This window comes from Gastrolobium bilobum, unplaced genomic scaffold, assembly GCF_033153095.1.
Source record: "Gastrolobium bilobum isolate Gb01-03AN ecotype WA unplaced genomic scaffold, APGP_CSIRO_Gbil_v1 utg82674, whole genome shotgun sequence".
NCBI lineage: Eukaryota > Viridiplantae > Streptophyta > Magnoliopsida > Fabales > Fabaceae > Gastrolobium > Gastrolobium bilobum.
Genome location: NW_026897937.1, coordinates 79182 through 97888, shown reverse-complemented (window position 1 = coordinate 97888; position 18707 = coordinate 79182). Strand labels below are relative to the sequence as shown.

General features: G+C 36.3%; 3 protein-coding genes and 1 long non-coding RNA gene across 4 annotated transcripts; 2 read left to right on the top strand and 2 right to left on the bottom strand.

The window, feature by feature from the left end:
• Positions 1-5671: 5671 nt before the first annotated feature.
• On the bottom strand, positions 5672-8190 carry LOC133311589 (E3 ubiquitin-protein ligase RING1). Its single transcript, XM_061512651.1, has 2 exons — positions 7175-8190; positions 5672-5978 (listed from the first exon to the last, which is right to left on the bottom strand). Exon 1 carries the CDS (start codon positions 8175-8177, stop codon positions 7179-7181), a length of 999 nt encoding a protein of 332 aa, XP_061368635.1. The 5' UTR covers positions 8178-8190; the 3' UTR covers positions 5672-5978; positions 7175-7178.
• A 191-nt stretch (positions 8191-8381) lies between these two features.
• Positions 8382-12762, top strand: LOC133311586 (pentatricopeptide repeat-containing protein At3g59040). The gene is made up of 7 exons (XM_061512646.1): positions 8382-8505; positions 8620-8920; positions 9049-9339; positions 9748-9996; positions 10662-10786; positions 11312-11410; positions 11812-12762. Exons 1-7 carry the CDS (start codon positions 8438-8440, stop codon positions 12368-12370), a joined length of 1692 nt encoding a protein of 563 aa, XP_061368630.1. The 5' UTR covers positions 8382-8437; the 3' UTR covers positions 12371-12762.
• An 81-nt stretch (positions 12763-12843) lies between these two features.
• Positions 12844-14145, top strand: LOC133311587 (thioredoxin X, chloroplastic). The gene is made up of 2 exons (XM_061512647.1): positions 12844-13270; positions 13755-14145. Exons 1-2 carry the CDS (start codon positions 12923-12925, stop codon positions 13959-13961), a joined length of 555 nt encoding a protein of 184 aa, XP_061368631.1. The 5' UTR covers positions 12844-12922; the 3' UTR covers positions 13962-14145.
• Positions 14146-15595: 1450 nt separating this feature from the next.
• Positions 15596-17078, bottom strand: LOC133311576 (uncharacterized). The gene is made up of 3 exons (XR_009751565.1): positions 16768-17078; positions 16233-16297; positions 15596-15794 (listed from the first exon to the last, which is right to left on the bottom strand). It is a non-coding gene; the product is annotated as an uncharacterized LOC133311576 (long non-coding RNA).
• Between the last annotated feature and the right edge of the window lie 1629 nt (positions 17079-18707).

Below are 18707 nucleotides of genomic sequence, written 5' to 3'. Positions count from 1 at the left end.
TAGGCTAGATCTGACCTAGTATATTTCATAAAATAGGCCAGACTCAAACCTTAAAAAAATCTTATTTAATAAATAGGTCATAGACTCACTTTTACAAGGCATGACATATAAGCTTACAGACTGGCTTATATTGTACTTTTTATTTTAAATAAAATAAAATAATTTGACTTGAATAAAAAATAAAAGATATAAATTTATTCAACTAAAATTCTTTATAATTTAACTATATTCGATTAAATTTTGATATAAATCAGACTTTATTTCTTATGTAGGAGGAACCAATATCTCAACATGTTAGATTATGTATATGAATAAATTAAAAGATTTTTGGGAAAGGTTATGGTTACTATTTTTTGTTTCTTACTATCTTTTACTATCAAATCTTAACCGCTGATTTCAGTCAATCTAACGGTTATAATTTTTTGGGTCACACTTATTAATTAATTATTAATTTTCAATAAATTATAACATTTACCGAAATCAACGGTTATGATTTGGTAGTAAGAGGTAATAAGAAAAAAGGTAATAAGTATAACCTCTTAAAGATTTTTTGTTTCTTAATCTTATTTTATTCTTTACATTCTTTAATCTTGTTTTTTGTTTTCTACATTTACAAATTGTTTGCAACCTTATGTAACATTGGAATTGTATTTGCAAAGAAAAGAACATGATGAGAATTTTTTGGCTACAAGCATCATGATGTGTTTGTTGGATTCATGTAGTTATTTTAATTTACATAGTATACATTGGTTTGTTAGATTTAGTGATGGGTAAAGGATTTCTCCCGTCAATGGAGATGAGTTATCTCCGGTGAGCCCAAAACAACGTCATTTTGGGACAGAAATCAAGGTGTTTTTGTAATTATAATATATTGCAGGGTTATATTAGTCTTTATCATTATAATTTTTTAATCTTATAACTCCAAAACGACGTTGTTTTAGACTTACTGGAGATAATTTTATCTCTGGTGACTGGAGAAATACTTTTCCCTTTAATGAAATATATGTTATTTAGTTTGAGCATTTTGCTTTTGAGAAAAGTCGATTATCTCAACAAGCTCATATAAAAACTTAATTTTTGTTCAAATAAACGAGGAAATATTCACTGAAAGTTACACTTGCAAAGTCAATTAAAGCATCGCGGTAATATAAGTTGAACTTGAAGAGGCAAATATCACCAAACTAAAATGACTCTGATCAAGTCAAAATCCTTAAAGCCATGGTATGCGAAGCCAGGCTAAAACAAAGGATGATATCACTTCAAAATTTCGACAATGAAAACAAGTTCGAAATCAATAAAGCCATGGTATGTGAAGAGGAACTAAAATAAAAAGGAGGAACAATTAGACGCCTTCGTAAATAAGACTTCGCAAAAAGATGAGTCTAATAGTTGGAAGTTGCGGTATGCAAAGCCGAGCTTATATAAAAACGTGTAATCCGCGTAAGTAAATAACACAACCCTGGCCAGGTCAGCACAGAACGCCTGTCTAAGATTAAGACGTAGGTAGAAAGCCAAGTTAACAACTCTAAAGCCAATGTACTCAAATGACTTGGTCCGAGTCAAACTCGATAAAACCGTGGCAAATGAGATCGAGTTAAAATATAACGGTGAAAACATCACCCGTGCGAGACAAAGCCTTTGGCAAAAAGCAGACAAGAACAAAGTAGCCAATAAGTAAACGTGAAAACTTCAACATATCAACTCGAGTCAAAACCCGCAATAGGCTGTGGCCAATAAGGTCGGCCTCATTCGAAGAATACAATATGACGAACAAGGCATTCATAAACGAACATGGAAAGTTAAAACGATAAAGTAAAAGATAAAAAACCGAGAACAAATCCAACTATATTTGGTATACAACCAAAAGGGGCTCAAAGGCCCCAAAATTTAAAGGAGAGAAAAATATAGAGTTAGACCGACATTTCAATTCTTCATTTAAGGGGTGTGACATTCTCAGGTTTCTCCGAGATAGCTCAAAGCCACGACATTCTTTTTCCCTCTATTTTTTATCATTTTAAATTTATTGAATGAATATGAATCTTGGAGATCCTCACCTTGTATAAGTTGAAAGATGATATTTTTATGACAGAATATATTTTTTCTTTTTTGGTTTTAATTTGTGCAAAGGAAAAGTCTACTTACGACTTGGGGATTTATGAGATCAGCATAAGTTCAGTTGTGGTTCACATGGAGAAATTGGTTTCATAAAATCCCATATCACTTTGATTTGCGTGGCTGCTTCCTCTAAAAGATAAAGGGGAAGTGATTTTTGTTATGATTTAGCTTTGATATACGAGGAGGAAAAATTGTTTGAATGGGTAGAAGATAGCATGTATCCGACGTATGTGTAGAGGAATGATAAAGCATTGCAATTTTGAGAAGAGGATGGAGTAAAACAATCTAATAAAGCAGAGAAATCAAGCATAATCAAGATTCTATCCAAGTCAAAAGCATGAAAAGTAAAATATTTATTATATTAAAAAAGGCAGGCATTCAGGCATAAATAGACTACAAAGAAAGATGGCATCCCTCCCCTTCATTAAAATATTCCAGCGTTAAATGCAAGAACACTTGACATGCCATTCCTTGGCACATAGGAGGATCAGTATCTTTTGACCGTTTTCCTCAATAGGAAACAAGTCATCACCATACACACATTCTAATGCTGAAAGCGCATAGAAAATGTGGCTAAATAAAAAGTCAAAATTTCATAATAGAGTAACCATTTGGTTTCAAAATAACAAAATTCAAGTCTTGAAATAAGGGACTTAAGCATCCTTTTATAAACTAATTACAAATTGATCCAAAATTCAAAATTCTAAAAATAAGAAAACTTCCTACAATAAATATAACAGTGAATAACTTCTAAAAATAAATAAATAATTACACTTAAATCATTCAAAACACGTTCCAATTCTTAGATCTCAAAATCATGCCAAATGTGTTGTTTTTCTTTTCTTGCCAAACAAATTACAACCTTATCTGCGGCTTCATTTGGACTTGGATTTGATCGTAATTTGTTATATTTTAAATTACTTCTTCTTTCAAAAATTGGGTCATACTTATTAGGCCACAACTCAGCTTCTTTAAAAAATAAGGCCATACTTAGGCCACAACTCTGGTTGACTCCGAGCTTCTTAAATCAATGGTTGAGTCATGTACAATGGGTCATACTTACCATGACCTTTACTGCTGTTGTCGCCACCTCGACTGCCATTGTCATGTTCATCCATTTATGTGACAACCAGAGCTCTGTCGTCGTCCTCGACCCAGATCGCCATTAGACCGCCATTAATTTGTTCAACCATTTATATGACAACCAGAGCTCTGATTACCAAATAATGCCGAATATTGGCTAAATAGAAAGTAGAACAAACACAAGAAGTGCGAGAAAATACTAATTCTCTTGTCTTAATTTTATTCAACAAAAAACAAACTGATAACAATAGGGTTCTCTAAGTCTTAAATAGACAAAATAGAATAACCAAAGGGTAAACAATTATTGAAAAGCCTAAACTGTAAAAAGCCCAAATAAGACAAAATAGAATAACAAAAGAGTAAATAATTATTGAAAAGATTAAACTATAAAAAAGCCCAAATAACAAAAAGGCTAATAACTAATAATTATTAAAAAATCCTAAACTATAGAAAAACTCAATCCAAGTCAGGTCAGGTGCATCACATTCCTACGGGTGCATCACATTCTAGTTGTGGGAGACCACCTGGTCTAGAACCCAGACATTAACCAACTCATGGAATACCTCAATAGAAGAAATAGCCTCATCCCGGATGGCCTTTATGTTGTCGACTATAGCTAGTGAGAAGGTCAGTGATAGACAATTCCCGCCCAAATAATAAACCTAAGTACTGGATATCCAAGTCATAACAGCTCTCCTTGAGATCTGCAAAGATATAATATAAGTCTTCTTGTAATTAAAAAAACAAACACATTTGCAATGACATTGGACAGGAGCAAAGCAACTAGCAATACCTAGTAGGGAACTCCTTACATTCACGAGATCTTGTGGATTAATTGAACCAGCAATAATATTGTTGTCAACTCCTTCATTATGAGAAATATGAGCACATAAATTAAATGGAAAATTATATGCAAAACAAAAAAAAGTATATATAGGTTTAGATACGTGTACCTTGTAATGAACTCATTGCACTTACAGCTTCCTGTGGATTACTTGAACCAGCAACATTGTTGTCTAAGTCCACAACGAGTACAAGACGTAACTTCATTCCCTGTCATCGCAATAATAATTTTACTTTATTTTATTTATTTAAAAAAAATAAAAAAGCATCCATAAGAGTATGCATCAATTAGCTATTATGTTGCCCTTCCCCTGCAGTAATTATTATCTTGCGTTACAGTTAAAGATGCCGTCCTTTAAACAGAAAAATCCAATGAGCTCCGAAAGTTAACGTTCATAGATCACAATCATTTATTAAAAATTAGAGAGAATGTAGAACAAAGAATCTTATACAATATTTAAGCGCTTAATCATAGAAAGTTGAGGTTGCATATATACATAAATAGTACCTGGAAGTTTCATCGGTGTGTTGAAGCTTGAGACTGATCGGCGTATAATTCACGAACGGCGGGGGAGGGGAGCCTGAGACTGATCGCCGTAAAATTTTCAATGGGGGAGGGGATAATTGGGACTTTGGGAGCCTGAGTCTGTTACCTAAACCCTAAATATATACTTATCGGCGTATAATTCTCGAAACGGCTGAGTATAAAATGTTTGCATGAGTATGAAAAGTTCGAATGAGTATAAAACGTTTTGGAGATTGACTTCAAGGATTTTTAAACGCGTATAAAACCTATAATTTTAAAAATTAACATATTCTAATTTATTTCTTTTAGAAATAAATCTACTTTAAAAATATTATACATGCTTGAAAAAAATCTTCTATAAACCCGGAGTTAGAATCAAAATTCAATTATTTTGTGTGTGTGAATGTGAATTAATTTTTTCGTGTTAATATTATTTAAATTGTATTTTTCATATTACATACATAAATATTGAAAATCTTTTTTTTTTAATTTAGTGTGGATAATTTTTTTTTCTATTTTAAAAAACTTTGTAAGTTATTTTTTAATTTAAATATATTTTATTTCAAATCACAACATGAATTTTTTAATAATTTTAAATAAGAATTAATGTATAAACGATTATAGGAAATAAAAATAGTTTACAAATTGTTTTTTTTAAATATATACAATTATGTTGTAAGTAATATTTTCATGTATTTATATCATCTCCTAAACCTTAAACACAAGATATATAGTTTGGGTTTTAATATGTCCATATTCTTTTTTACTCTTTTTCAGCCTCCTAATTTTATTTATCCTTTTCCTATCCTGTCAAACAATTATGCACTAAAATTTGTTTTTTTTTTTTCAGTTTAACAAAAAAAGCTTGTCCTTAAAAGTTACCGAATTAAATTAACCGCTTATTCGCATTACTCACTACTCGTGCTGTTAATTGAGTGGAAACTTTGTTACCTAAATCTAAACGTAAATGTGATCAAAGTGAATGCTAGTTATCAATTATCAATGCAAGTGAAGCCTAGTATTTGGCAACCGGTCAATCATCTAATACCATGGGTTCCGTTTGTAGAAGGCGAAAGGAGAAATATAGACCATAACTAGATCATATTGCATAAATGGTAATCAACATTGGATGATTGGAAGATGATCTGATCTGTCTGTACAAAAAAACAACAGGGAAAAATTGTTATCAACACTCAATAATTGGGTGTTGTCATGCAAATCCCATATACCAGCTATCCAGTAAATAAGAAAAAAAAAAAAAAGGACCTTTGATGGACAAAGTTCCGGGCCACGGATTACAATATTTCCTCCAATCCCTACAAACATTTTTGTAAACATAATGACAGTAATCTATTCACGAAAACTTTGAGCTGCACATGATAGTTTCCAGTTTTTCAACACCAAGTAGTACCTGCAGATATACCAAAAACAACTACCAATGTATCAGCACTCAATATTAACATATACATTTATAATTATTGGATGCACAAATATATCAAAATTTAAAACCCAACATGGATGCAATTTTTTTTTTTTTTTTTGGCCTAGAATATATATGTACTCGATGATCCAGCTACAGAATTTAAAAAAACCAACAAGCAATCTACATATTTGCTTGCTCCATAGGATAATATATAAGAAAAGCAAAATATGAGAATAGAAATGACACCAATTAGATTCTATCCTAATCCATTTTCCCCTTTAATATACATATACGTATGAGAAATAGATAATATGTATCTAAAGAATAGGGGGAAAAAAAGTATACAGAAGGAAAAACCCCTTTTAAATAAAAGTTCAAGACTCCTGAAGTAAATGAAATAGTTCAGAACTTTATGACGAAACATAGAAAGGCTGATTCAAACGTCCGTCCTTCTTTCCCAGATAAACCACTTCTTTGAGGAAGAGTTGGGGACAGGCAGCTCCATAGTTACAAGGTCTCACTAAGAGTTAACATCTCAGATGCAGTTCAGATTATTTATATCTCTAATATAAAAATGAATATAATTATAAGAATATACAGAATAATTTTGAAAACCTATGAGAGTAATGAACTAGGGAAATGGCTAGAGTACAAAGACGCATGTAGATGAGTATGCAAAGACTTCTCACTCTATCCGAAGGCAAGAAAATTAATTTTGACTGGGAGTTTAAGTATCAGAACAACAAACAAAGTTGATCCAAGTAAAAAAACCAAGGCAGTCTATACAAGCCTAGAACTACATAAAATGCCATCACACAAGAAGATCAAAGCAAACAAAGGAATGAATCCAGAAACTATTTTAGCAGCACTATACTAATGCGCTCCAAATACAATACTCCCCCTTCATACTGAACAGTGAAACATAGCAATAGCCAAAAAGAATAGTGGTGATTGTTTGTGGGTAATACGAAAGGTTAAGTTTAAAATGCCATCAATTATCAATTACATTATACAAGCAACAGATTCAATCCCAAATCCTAATAAACAAAATAATGCATCTCAAATCATAATACAATTATGAATGCCTAACAACCAGAATCATATAAAACAAACAAAACACAAATCAATAATCGAACAACATTATTAATAAATTTCTTTTAGCAGAAAAAAAAAAAACTACTTACAATTTCAATCCAAATCTTCTTGCCTAGTTTCCCATCCCCTTTCACCACTGTCCTGAGCAGAGCCACCTGCACCAAAAGGATACCTCAAAGATATTCTGAAAGTCCTGCGGGCAGGTCTATTCTCCACACCGCCACCGCTGCCAGCACCACCACCCCCGCTGCTGCCATTAACATTACCAGCAGACCTCGACCCATCACCAGCGTTCCCCTGCGTCCGATTCCCAGAATCGGCATCGTCGGTGGGCAATTCATATCGACACACAGGGCAAGAGTTATGCAATTCAAGCCAGGGAAGCAAGCACCCATCATGGTACACGTGCTTGCAAGGCATTTGCTTTACCTTCGAACCCTTCTCGAACTCGTCCTGACAAACCGCGCACTGGTTCAATTCCGAGTTCAACAACTCGTCATCAACGGTTACGGTCGGAAGTTTTGCAACGGCGTCTTTGGATGCCGGAGGCGTCCCGTAACGGTTCGGGTCATTCTCGGCCAGCTGCTGGATCAATTGCTCGAGGCCAGGGCCGACGAAGTAATCCCCGATGTTGGCTGGGAGGCGAAACCCCGGTTCGGAAGGGTGATTAATCTCGAATTGAACATTAGCCCCCTCGGCGCGAAGGCCCTGAAGGTGGTTCTGGAGGAAGAGGAACGGGTCGAACGTGTCGCGTTCAGGGAAATCGGGGCGGGTCCTGGATCCAGGAGAATTCGAGAAGAAATGAGGGTTCTGGAGATCAATGGTGGTGGATGAAGCGGAGGATAACAACAGAGGGAGAAGGGAGAGAGGATGAAAGGGTAAATGTGGGTCAGAAGAAGGGTCGGGGATGAAACGGAATGAAACAGCAGTAGGGTTAGGGTTAGGGTTAGGGTTGGGATTAGAGTTGTCTTCTTCGACGAAACCTTGGAGGCAGATCGGGCAGAAAGGATCGGAATCATCGGAGCAGGTAACTCTCTGATTGCATAAGTGGCAGAAGAACGGCTTAACTCCGGCGCCGGCCGCGGAAGACATGGTTCGTCGGAGGAGGAGCGACTCAAGTCACAATGCCTGGTTTGGTTTCCAAACAATTAAATACCTTGTTTCTGATTTTTCTCTTGGGCCATATAACTGGGCCTAATGTTGGACTCAAATTGGGCCAGACCCAAAATATTGGACCAGCCCAATAAATTAACAATGATTATATCTTCTTGTGTCATTTTGATACAAAGCAAAACATAAGCAACCCTCCATTTTTCTTCTTCTTCTTCTTCTTCTTGTGGGTTGTGTTCGTTATGTGTAGCCTCATTTCCAAGTCACACTGCCACGTGGGACAACTCCCTTTACCACCGCTTCATCCAGGGTAAGATTATGGAATTTTGGAAGTGCTTTTTGTTTTTGTTGTTGTTAATTTCTTGGTTGGGTTGGGTTATATGATTCACTCTCTCTCTCTCTCTGTGTGTGTGTGTGTGTGCAGTAAGTCAGAGTATGGAATTGCGAAGGTGAAGATGAGTGGGAGAATGGGTGTGGTGTGTATGGGGATGTTGACACCCAGAAAATTCATGCAGAGGAGGAAGAAAATGGAAGTTTTCAAGGATGACGCCGACGAAGCTGACCAGAAAAATTGGAGGAGAGTCATGAACGAAATCGATGAGGCCGGTTCTGCTGTTTCTGTGCTCTCTTCTGAGAAGATAAAAAACCGCACTATTCCTAAGGACCTTGTCATTGGTACATTAATTAGATTTAAACAACTCAAAAGGTGGAACCTTGTCATTGAGGTATACAACCAAAGATGTTATTTGGTTTTGACTTTGATTGTTGAACATACAGAGAGTTGACTCCGTTACCTGTTTTATAAATGATTCTAACTGCTGCCTGCTACATACATGCTTGTTGTTCTCTTTAGATTCTTGAATGGCTTCGGACTCAAAACTGGTGGGATTTTAGTAAGATGGATTTCGTCATGCTTCTCACAGCTTATGGAAAGTTAGGAGACTTCAATGGTGCCGAGAAGGTATTAAGCTTGATGAATAAGAAGGGTCATCCACCAAATGTAGTGTCTCATACTGCACTTATGGAAGCATATGGAAAAGGAGGCCGAATCAATAATGCGGAAGCAATATTTCGTAGGATGCAGAGATCAGGCCCTGAACCTTCTGCTTTAACATATCAGATAATACTTAAAACATTTGTCCAGGTAAACATACATTTTTATCCTATGCACTTTTATTTCGCTGTGAAATTTAATTTCCCTTACGCCGCATGGTTGTTGTTATACTTTTATTTCTGTATATGTTTGCGAAGTGATGTGTTGAGTTTTGTCATAGAATTCTAAGCTGTAAATATGGGCCCAGTATTGGTTTTTCAACTCCAACACATCCCCTTATATGAATTTAAACATGATAGTATGTGCTTACCAGTTACAACTCCCATTAATTGGAACTAATCATAACTGTCCCAAGAATGTCTACTCGACTCGAATATATCTCCTCATATTTCTTTGATAACTATGTTGAATTCAGTATACATTTCTATTAATATTGTACAGACTGCTGTTGAGTGTTTGACTTTCAGTTTTGCATTTGTGTAATTGATACTCCTGCAGGGGGACAAGTTTAAGGAAGCCGAAGAAGTATTTCACAATCTACTGAATGATGAAAAATCACCTTTGAAACCAGACCAGAAGATGTTTAACATGATGATTTATATGTATAAGAAGGCTGGAAGTTATGAAAAGGCTCGCAAGACATTTGCACTGATGGCTGAACGGGGAATTGAACAATCTACAGTGACATATAATAGCTTGATGTCATTTGAAACAAATTACAAGGAAGTTTCAAACATATATGATCAGGTAAAATTAAATATCTATCTATCTATCTTTTATAGAATCTGTGGTAGATCCGGGATCCTTTCATTTCATCTCGGTTGTGTTCTATGTATGCTTATTACAGACGACTTTTTCCTCAAAACTGAATATACATACTTTTTACATCATATTATTTTATTGCTTCCAAAAGAAGAAGAAACTAGTTTTGAGCTAACTTGCGTAAAATAAAAAAAATGGTCTTATTATCCTCCACGTGAATAGGCATCAGGCTTGGATCTCTGGTGTACTTCTTCGAAAATTTTAGATCTGCCTCGCATAAGATAGCCTGTAATTTATAAGTAAAGACTAAGTTTTAAATTGTTTTGGCGCATTGTGTTTATATTGTAATGATACACGAGTCCTACCTAATTGCCAATTCCTACAAGTTTGTGATTTCATTGCTGTTATGGTTTGGAAAATTTTCTCCATTATAATACAGTCAGAATTTTTTTAAAATATCAAATCTCTGATTGGTGAAATTAAGTCCTTACAGACAAGAGGCACTAATACTGTCAGGACTTTAAGAAAAAAAGAATTTATTTAATCTGAAGTATTTCCAAGACTTTCCACTAGTTTTCATCTTGTTTCCCCCCCTTTAATTTCTTGTTTATAATTAATCATCAGATTTTGAAGTGAATACCTAATTTTAGATGCAAAGAGCTGATCTCAGACCTGACGTTGTGAGCTATGCCTTACTCATTAATGCTTATGGGAAGGCCAGGAGGGAGGAAGAAGCACTAGCTGTATTTGAGGAGATGCTTGATGCCGGTGTCAGGTTTGTTAGAGAATAAATTATTAATGCCTAGACTTAAAGAAAGCTGTATTATTTAGCGCATTAATTTTTTTAAAGTTATTATGAGCGTTGTCTAAAATTAATCTTACCATCATTTGCAATAAGAGTATCATCCTTGAAACCTAGAGATTTAAATTACATAATGCTATTTTTTTAGCAGCCATGCGTTCATATTCCTATCTTTGTAAATACCGTTTGCAAAGCAAAATAATTGTCCACTTTAACATCTGTATCTCTTGGTGCTATTATGAGTAAATCATTGAAATATTCAAATTCCTATCTTTACTATACCAACCACACTAATGTCTTATGTGGCCATACAAATAGTTTTTCTCCTTTAATAAATTTTGATCATGAGAGACCTTTTAGTTGAATTGCTGGCAAATTATTTTGATAGCTGTTTTTTTTCTGATTATGTCGCCAAAATTAGTTGTGTTTTTATCTGCTAATTTTTTTTTATTTTTATTTTTATTTTTTTAAGTCTCAGTATTCTCTTCTTTTTCACAGACCAACTCGGAAGGCTTACAACATTTTACTTGATGCATTTTCTATATCGGGAATGGTAGAACAAGCTCGGACTGTATTTAAGAGCATGAGAAGGGATAGGTAAATTACGTTTCCCATCTTTAGTTTATATTCTAATGTTCGAAGCATTCTGCCATTAATGATATTAAGTATATGGATTTCCATTCTTTAAGCAATTTAAAAGAACCTACATCCAATATACTGTTCTTCATTAATGATTAAGGATAAGGAGGATCCAAACTAAAAATAATAATAATAAAAAAAATCTGCAAGGAAACACGGATCGGCTGAAAGGCCATACCTGTGTCGGATAGTGGTTTATGTTTGGTCAAAAGAAGTAAACAACGAACATTTTTTATTTTTTGATAGTTTAAAATTTATGTACAGAGCAAATTACGAGTTCAGAGAGTATATGTTACTTTCAGACATTTGTTTAGAGCATAACGTGGAGCAATCTCATATCATTGTACTTTTCCATGCAGATACATGCCAGATCTTTGCTCATACACTACCATGTTATCAGCTTATGTTAACGCACCAGACATGGAGGGGGCTGAGCAGTTTTTCAAAAGATTGATACAAGATGGTTTTGAGCCTAATGTTGTCACGTACGGAACCTTAATTAAGGGGTATGCTAAGATAAATGATCTTCGGAAGGTAATGGAGAAATATAAGGAAATGCTTAAGCGGGGTATCAAGGCCAATCAGACTATTTTGACCACTATCATGGATGCATATGGAAAAAATGGAGACTTCGACAATGCTGTTCATTGGTATAAGGAAATGGAGTGTTGTGGGGTTCCTCCTGATCAGAAAGCTAAAAATGTCCTTCTATCTTTAGCAAAAACAGACGAAGAAAGGAAAGAGGCTAATGAGCTTGCAATGCATTCCAATGAAAAAAACAATTTACCTAAAGTTAATGGCGTTGTTGGATTTGTTGAGGAGGAGGATGATGATGACGATGGGGAAGAAGATAATTATGAATCTTTTGATGCCCAGCTGGCCAGGGCTTATGATGAACAATCCGGAGTGATAAGTTGATAACAAACAAGTCCTGGAAGGCCTAGATACTACAAATTTTGTACACTTGCCAATTTAGTGACTTTGTATTGTGTGTGTGGTACTAATTGTATTAGCAAGCAATTGAAAGTATTTAAACTTGACATAATAATACATCAAAAAATGCTAAAGGAATTCAGCTGTGTATTGCAAAGGGAAAATGAAGATGTCTTTTATGCCTCACGAGTCATCGTCCATTTGTGAGTTTTTTTTTACCGATGCCAAATTAGCAAAACTCGTAATACATTTAGCTTACTGGGTTAGAAAAAAAATTTGGAAATGAGGAAGAATTAATTTTCTTTTTATCCAGAAATTTCACTAAATTTCGGTCTAGACTCTAGAATATTACTTTTTTTTTTATTATTATTGAAATTGACGTCACGAATATATTCGCATTTGGAGATATATGTGGCCACAAATAAGCCTAGCATATATGTGTTTGGTCCAGATAGTCATGTTATGGGTCATAAATAACTCTCTGCATTATCATTTTAACACTTACCATTCGAGTTTGAGCTTTTCCTCTTGCGATTCATGGACACCGTTATCTCCAGTTCAGCATCACTGACACTGTCACTCCCTCCGGTTCCAGTGCGTACAGTTGCTTCAATCTCTGCATCCACTTCGTCCTCTCTTCTTCTTCCTCTGGCTCACTGGTCGTCCAGGCTCACCTCTCAGAGAAGAAGAACACACAGGTTCAGGAAATCTTCTTCTCCGGTTCCTCAATTTACAGTGAGTTGCGGTGTTGGTATCGTGGAGATCAATGAGAGCCAGTTCGAAGACACAGTGTTGAAGGCTAACCGTCCGGTTCTGGTTGAGTTCGTCGCCACTTGGTGTGGCCCTTGCCGTTTGATCTCTCCCGCTATGGAATCCCTAGCTCAGGTTATATCAATAACTGTTTGAGTGAATCTCAATGCAAATCTAATGCTTTTGGTAACTAAACAAATTTGAACTTACATAACTGTTATTTCATAATTGAAAAGTTACATGTTCGAATTCAGAAAACAGCTTCTTTGTAATTATGTAAGGGTAAGACTGCGTACAAGGATTTTCTTCACCCCTCACTCGCTAATTGAGTTTAACGAGGAGTGGTTTTTTATAGTGAACTTATGGACAATATCTGCTCACTTAACTAAATTATTTGGCTGTTACATGCAATATTGTTCTCATACATTGCATAAATTATTAGGTTTGAGAAGTTACTCGTCTCCTCAATCCTCTGAAATATGAGATGTGTAGTTTTGGTTGTGTCATTCTGATTTATGGTTCAAGGAACAGAATTTTCACTAAATGATTAATGTGATTTCCCTAGAAGCTTAGGATATTAATTTTTATGGACTGAATTTTTATATGTAATGAATTGCAGGAATATGAAGACAGATTAACAGTTGTAAAGATTGATCATGATGCCAACCCACGGCTAATAGAAGAGTATAAAGTTTATGGATTGCCAACCTTGATACTATTCAAGGACGGGCAGGAAGTTCCAGAAAGCAGAAGGGAAGGTGCAATTACAAAAGTTAAACTGAAAGAGTATATGGATGCTTTATTGCAATCGATGTCAGTTTCATAGTCATTCATTTATGTTATTCAAAATTCTGACCTGTTCTTGGAAACTTGCGACATAGGAGCAGATCTATATATGTTCCCATATCTTTGTTTGACACAGTTTTAACAGGCTTTTACAGTTGTATCATTTCTGAAGCTGGCAAATACAGCATGTTGTTGTGAATGAAGGTTGTGCTAAAGTGTTTCTACTTTCCTTTGTTATTTATTTGATTCAGTTGAATCGATTTATGTTCGTACTGGACTGTCTTCATAGGACTTCCGGCAAGCTAAATGATGTATAATGCTTGCTTAATTCGACTTGTAACTTCAGGGTTTTATTTTATTTTTGATGAAAGTAGAAATTCATTCTGTTTAAGGGAAAATGATTGCGTGCTAGAAAGTTAACAGATTCTCTTCAAAATAAAAGGAATGTATAAGCATCCGATAACAAAGAAAACATCAATGAGGCAAAGCTATTAAAGTATTAAACCCTATAATGTAATTGATTTTAAACAGTTGTCTATAGCTTTTACATTGAGAATTGTGCTACGGATGGTAATTTATTAATTAGACTTCTACAACGTAAAACTGTAGTCGGCAACACGATCAAGCTATCATCTGGGTTAAACTCAGATAGGTTAGTGAAAACCCGAGTTTGTGAAATTTGAAATTAATGGAAATCTTATGGTAAAAAGAAGTAATTCAATCACTTTCTTTCCTCCTGTTTTGCCTTTTGCTGATTGTTCCTCGTTCACTGTACGGCACGGGCATTTTTTGTTCAACTTCAAGCATGATCAGTGGACTGTGTTAGGAAAGAGCTTTGTACAAAACCAATGTGACTTCCATACTCTCTTCATTTCTTCAATTGGGAAGTTCTTAGTCTCAGGCAGGAACAAGGCAATAAAGATGGTCATGATGAGCACAAAGACAGCAAAGAAGAACTTCAAGTGAAAAAGCACAAAGCATGGTGACAAAAAATTGAGCAATGGCAAAGTTGAACAAACATGTTCTTTGTTCACCGCAACCTCGTGTCCGTATGTGCATGACAACCATTTATTCCCTAGCACTGTTTCTGAAAAGAAACAATTCTTTTCTATTTATGTTCCTTAGAACAGTTTCTGAGAAAAATAAAATAAAATGTGTTTGATAACATGTTCTATTTTTATTCCGAGAATGAGAATTGTGTTTGATAACACAACAAATAATATAATAAAAAATAATTCCTAATAAATATAAAAAAATTTCGGATCATCACTTTGTAACGCCTCGTCTACAGCCGGTTAATTAACATTCATATGATAGTAAGCGCAGCATGCTCAACTTAATTATTTCGGAAGCTAACTAAATAAATTTTCCCTTTTTCCTTATGTATTGCAAACCTTTTTACTTCCATGGCCAAAATAAAACGGACAACATTTTCTCTGTATTTTGGACCTTTGGGGATAATTCCCACTATGATAATTTCAACCTGATCGACAGTTTAATATAACTCAGGCATATCACAGCATAGATAAAACATATTGCCCAGTCATCCATGACCTAGGCTATCTCATAATCATACTGTCTCAAAATAATGTCCATGATGTTACTTATATAATTACATCAAATAAACAAAAGAGATGCAATTAAATAAGTAACATAGACCTAAGCATGCATAACTAACAACATATACAGACTATCGACATGGCATAGACATCTTCTATGCTCTCAAAAAAAAAAAATACATGGCACATACAACCCAAAATAAAGTATGTCAGGTACAAATCTAAATATCCGTAAGACCCTGACAATCATGTCAAGTAGTATCTCTCATCTGGCCTCTTGCCACGCGATGCCTCAGTACCATCAGCTCCTGTACCTGAAATGGTAATCCCCATAACGCAGGGTGAGATAATATAATTACCTCAGTAAGCTAGGGACCCTTGGAGGGCTCCTCCACCCCTAAGCTCACTTCTGGTATAAACACAGTATAAAAATCCATGCATGCATCAGAATATGTATGACAATGCAGTGTGCAATAATATAATCCTACTGGCCAGAGAATATAACAAGTATGCATTACGCAAGGAAACACCGTCTTGCAACATACCGTATGAGGAAACACCGTCTCATACTATGCATAAGGAATCACCGTCTTATGCCTCACACAAGGAAACACCGTTTTGTGTGGCACACAAACATACATACATATACATGCAACATATAATATCATTTTCACATACCATATCAAACTACCATCCTCCCTCGGAGTCTGGTGGAACAAACGGGGGATTAACTCCAAGGACCGTAAGCTTACCTGGGAAGTAGTGTCCTCCACTAATTCTCGTGTCCACCGAGTCACGATCTCTCACAAGTCACAACCTAGTTCCAAGATGTGAAGACCATCAGTATTCCCATATATCAGTCTACTACGTTTAATTTTTCAAGACTGCCTATAAAAGAAACCTACACTTGATTTTTAGTCCAATTTATCAAAGTGTCCTAAATGGTGATTTCATAATTTTTCCTTTTACGGGAACCAATCCCAAGCATATTTAACAAAGTAAGCTATATTCAAATCACTCTCTAACTATCCATATAAAATAATCCTATTTATCACATTTAATGCCATTATCTTTCCAAATAATTAAGAGAGTTTGTATATGGTGTCACTTCGGCCAACCTCCAAGCATAATGGATATACCTACATAGTCTCCTTTATCATAATATTATGCTTTCACGAATAACATCTTTCGTGTCTACTATCATTTCACATGAGTACTTTAACATGGCTATAAGATCCATACTTTGGAATATAAATAGGTCAATAGCCTAAGATACCTTCATTTTACCTTGTTAGGTTTGAAAAGTATGCAGCCATGAATTCTCCACTCTTGAGCAAAATCTAATTTGTAGGTAGAGCTTCTTGTAGTCTTCTTCCTAATTTACTTCAACGGTACTACCCCTTATACTCAACAGTCCAAGTAGTGGTTCCATTCTCCTCCTCTATGTGAAAATGTTTTGCTTCTTCTCCATTGGTGATTGTTCCCTCATGTCTTAGTCATCCCTTCAATGATTTAGAGTGATGATAATGAAGCCAAACTCCACCCCTTCCCAACAGCCCACTCACGGTCAAGATGAAGAAGAAAAATATTTTTCTCTAGCAATTTACCTTTCCTAAGAACTACTAAAAGCTAAGAAGGAGAGGAAATGCTTTTCATTAAAGGGTAATAAGGAAGAGACAAAGATGAGGGTTCTTGGAATAGTGACCGTGACAACTTGCAGGAGCTTCTAGGAAGTTAGGTTAGTCTTTCCTCTCTTGCACAAAGTCAAAAATGCAGTGGGTACAATCCCCTTTTTTACGGAAATTTTCAGAAAGTAGCTAGGAGAGGTCAGAATTTATTTTAACCCCTTAGTACCATTTTTGTTTTGGAGAATTTAAAACTTATTCACTTAACCTTTGGATAACTATTCAACCGCGAAAATTTCTGGGTACAAATTTTAGAATGTACCCACGTCCTACTAGATTAAATTTTATTTGATTCTTTACTACTTTACATTAATTTAATTATTCATTAATAAATTTGTAAGCTCATATCTTATAGGTTAGAGTCATTATACACTTTCCTTTTCATATGGTGTGGTTGTAGTGGTGATGGCGGTGGGGTTGGCATGGTGGTGGTGGCGGTGGCGGCGGCGGTACGACGGTGGTGGTGGCAGTGATGTGGTGATGATAGTGGTGGTGGTTGTGACGGCAGTGGCTGCAGCGATGACAGTGGTAATGGTGGTGGCGGCGATGGTAGTGATGAGGATGGTGATGATGGAGGTGACGTCAGTGGCTGCGACAATAGTGGTGGGGATGGAATGGTGGTGGTGGTAGGTGACAGTTGTGGTGGTAGTGGCGGGGGTGGTGTAATTGTGGCGATGGTGGTGGTGGCGACGTCGGTGTCGGTGGTGGCTGCAGCAATGATAGTAGTGGTTGGTGACAGTGGTGGTGATGGTAGCGGTGGCGTTGGTGGTAGTGGTGGTGGATGTGACAGCATTGACTGCGACAATGGTGGTGGGGTGGTGGTTGGTGGCATTGGTGGCGGCGACTATGGTAGCGGTGGTATGGTGGTGGTGGTGGTGGTGATGATGGTAGTGGCGGGGGTGGTGTAATGGTGGCGATAATGGTGGTGGTGACGGTAGTGACTGTGATGGTGGTGGTTGGTGACGACGGTGGTGTCTGTGGTGGCTGCAATAATGATAGTGGTGGTTGGTGACAGTGGTGGTGATGGTAGCAGTGGTGTTGGTAGTGGTGGCTGTGGCGTGGTGATGGCGGCGGTGGCGGTGGCGGCAGTGGTAGCGATGATGGTGGTGGTGGTTGATAGTGATAGTGGTGATGATGGTGGTGACGGTGATAGTGGTGGTGGTGGTTGCAGCGCTGGTAGTTGTGGTGGCGGTGATGGTGATGGTGGCATGGTAGTAGTGATGGGTGGAGGTGGTGGTGATGGTGTTGGTGGCATCGTGGTGGTGGGGGGTCACGACAACACTAGTGGTACGACGACAGCGATGACGATGGTGGCGATGGTCGTGTTGGGATGATGGTGGTGGTGGTGATAATGGTAGAGATGGAGAGTGATTAAGAGAGATAAATGTTTCTCATTTTGTGCCCGGGAACAAAAAAACAGAAATTTTCTAATTCTTTTTTCTGTTCCCCAACACAAAAATTAATCCGGTACATCCCGGGAACAAAAAAATAAAACGATTTTACCAAACGAATTTTCTATCTATTTCTGTTCCCGAGAACAGA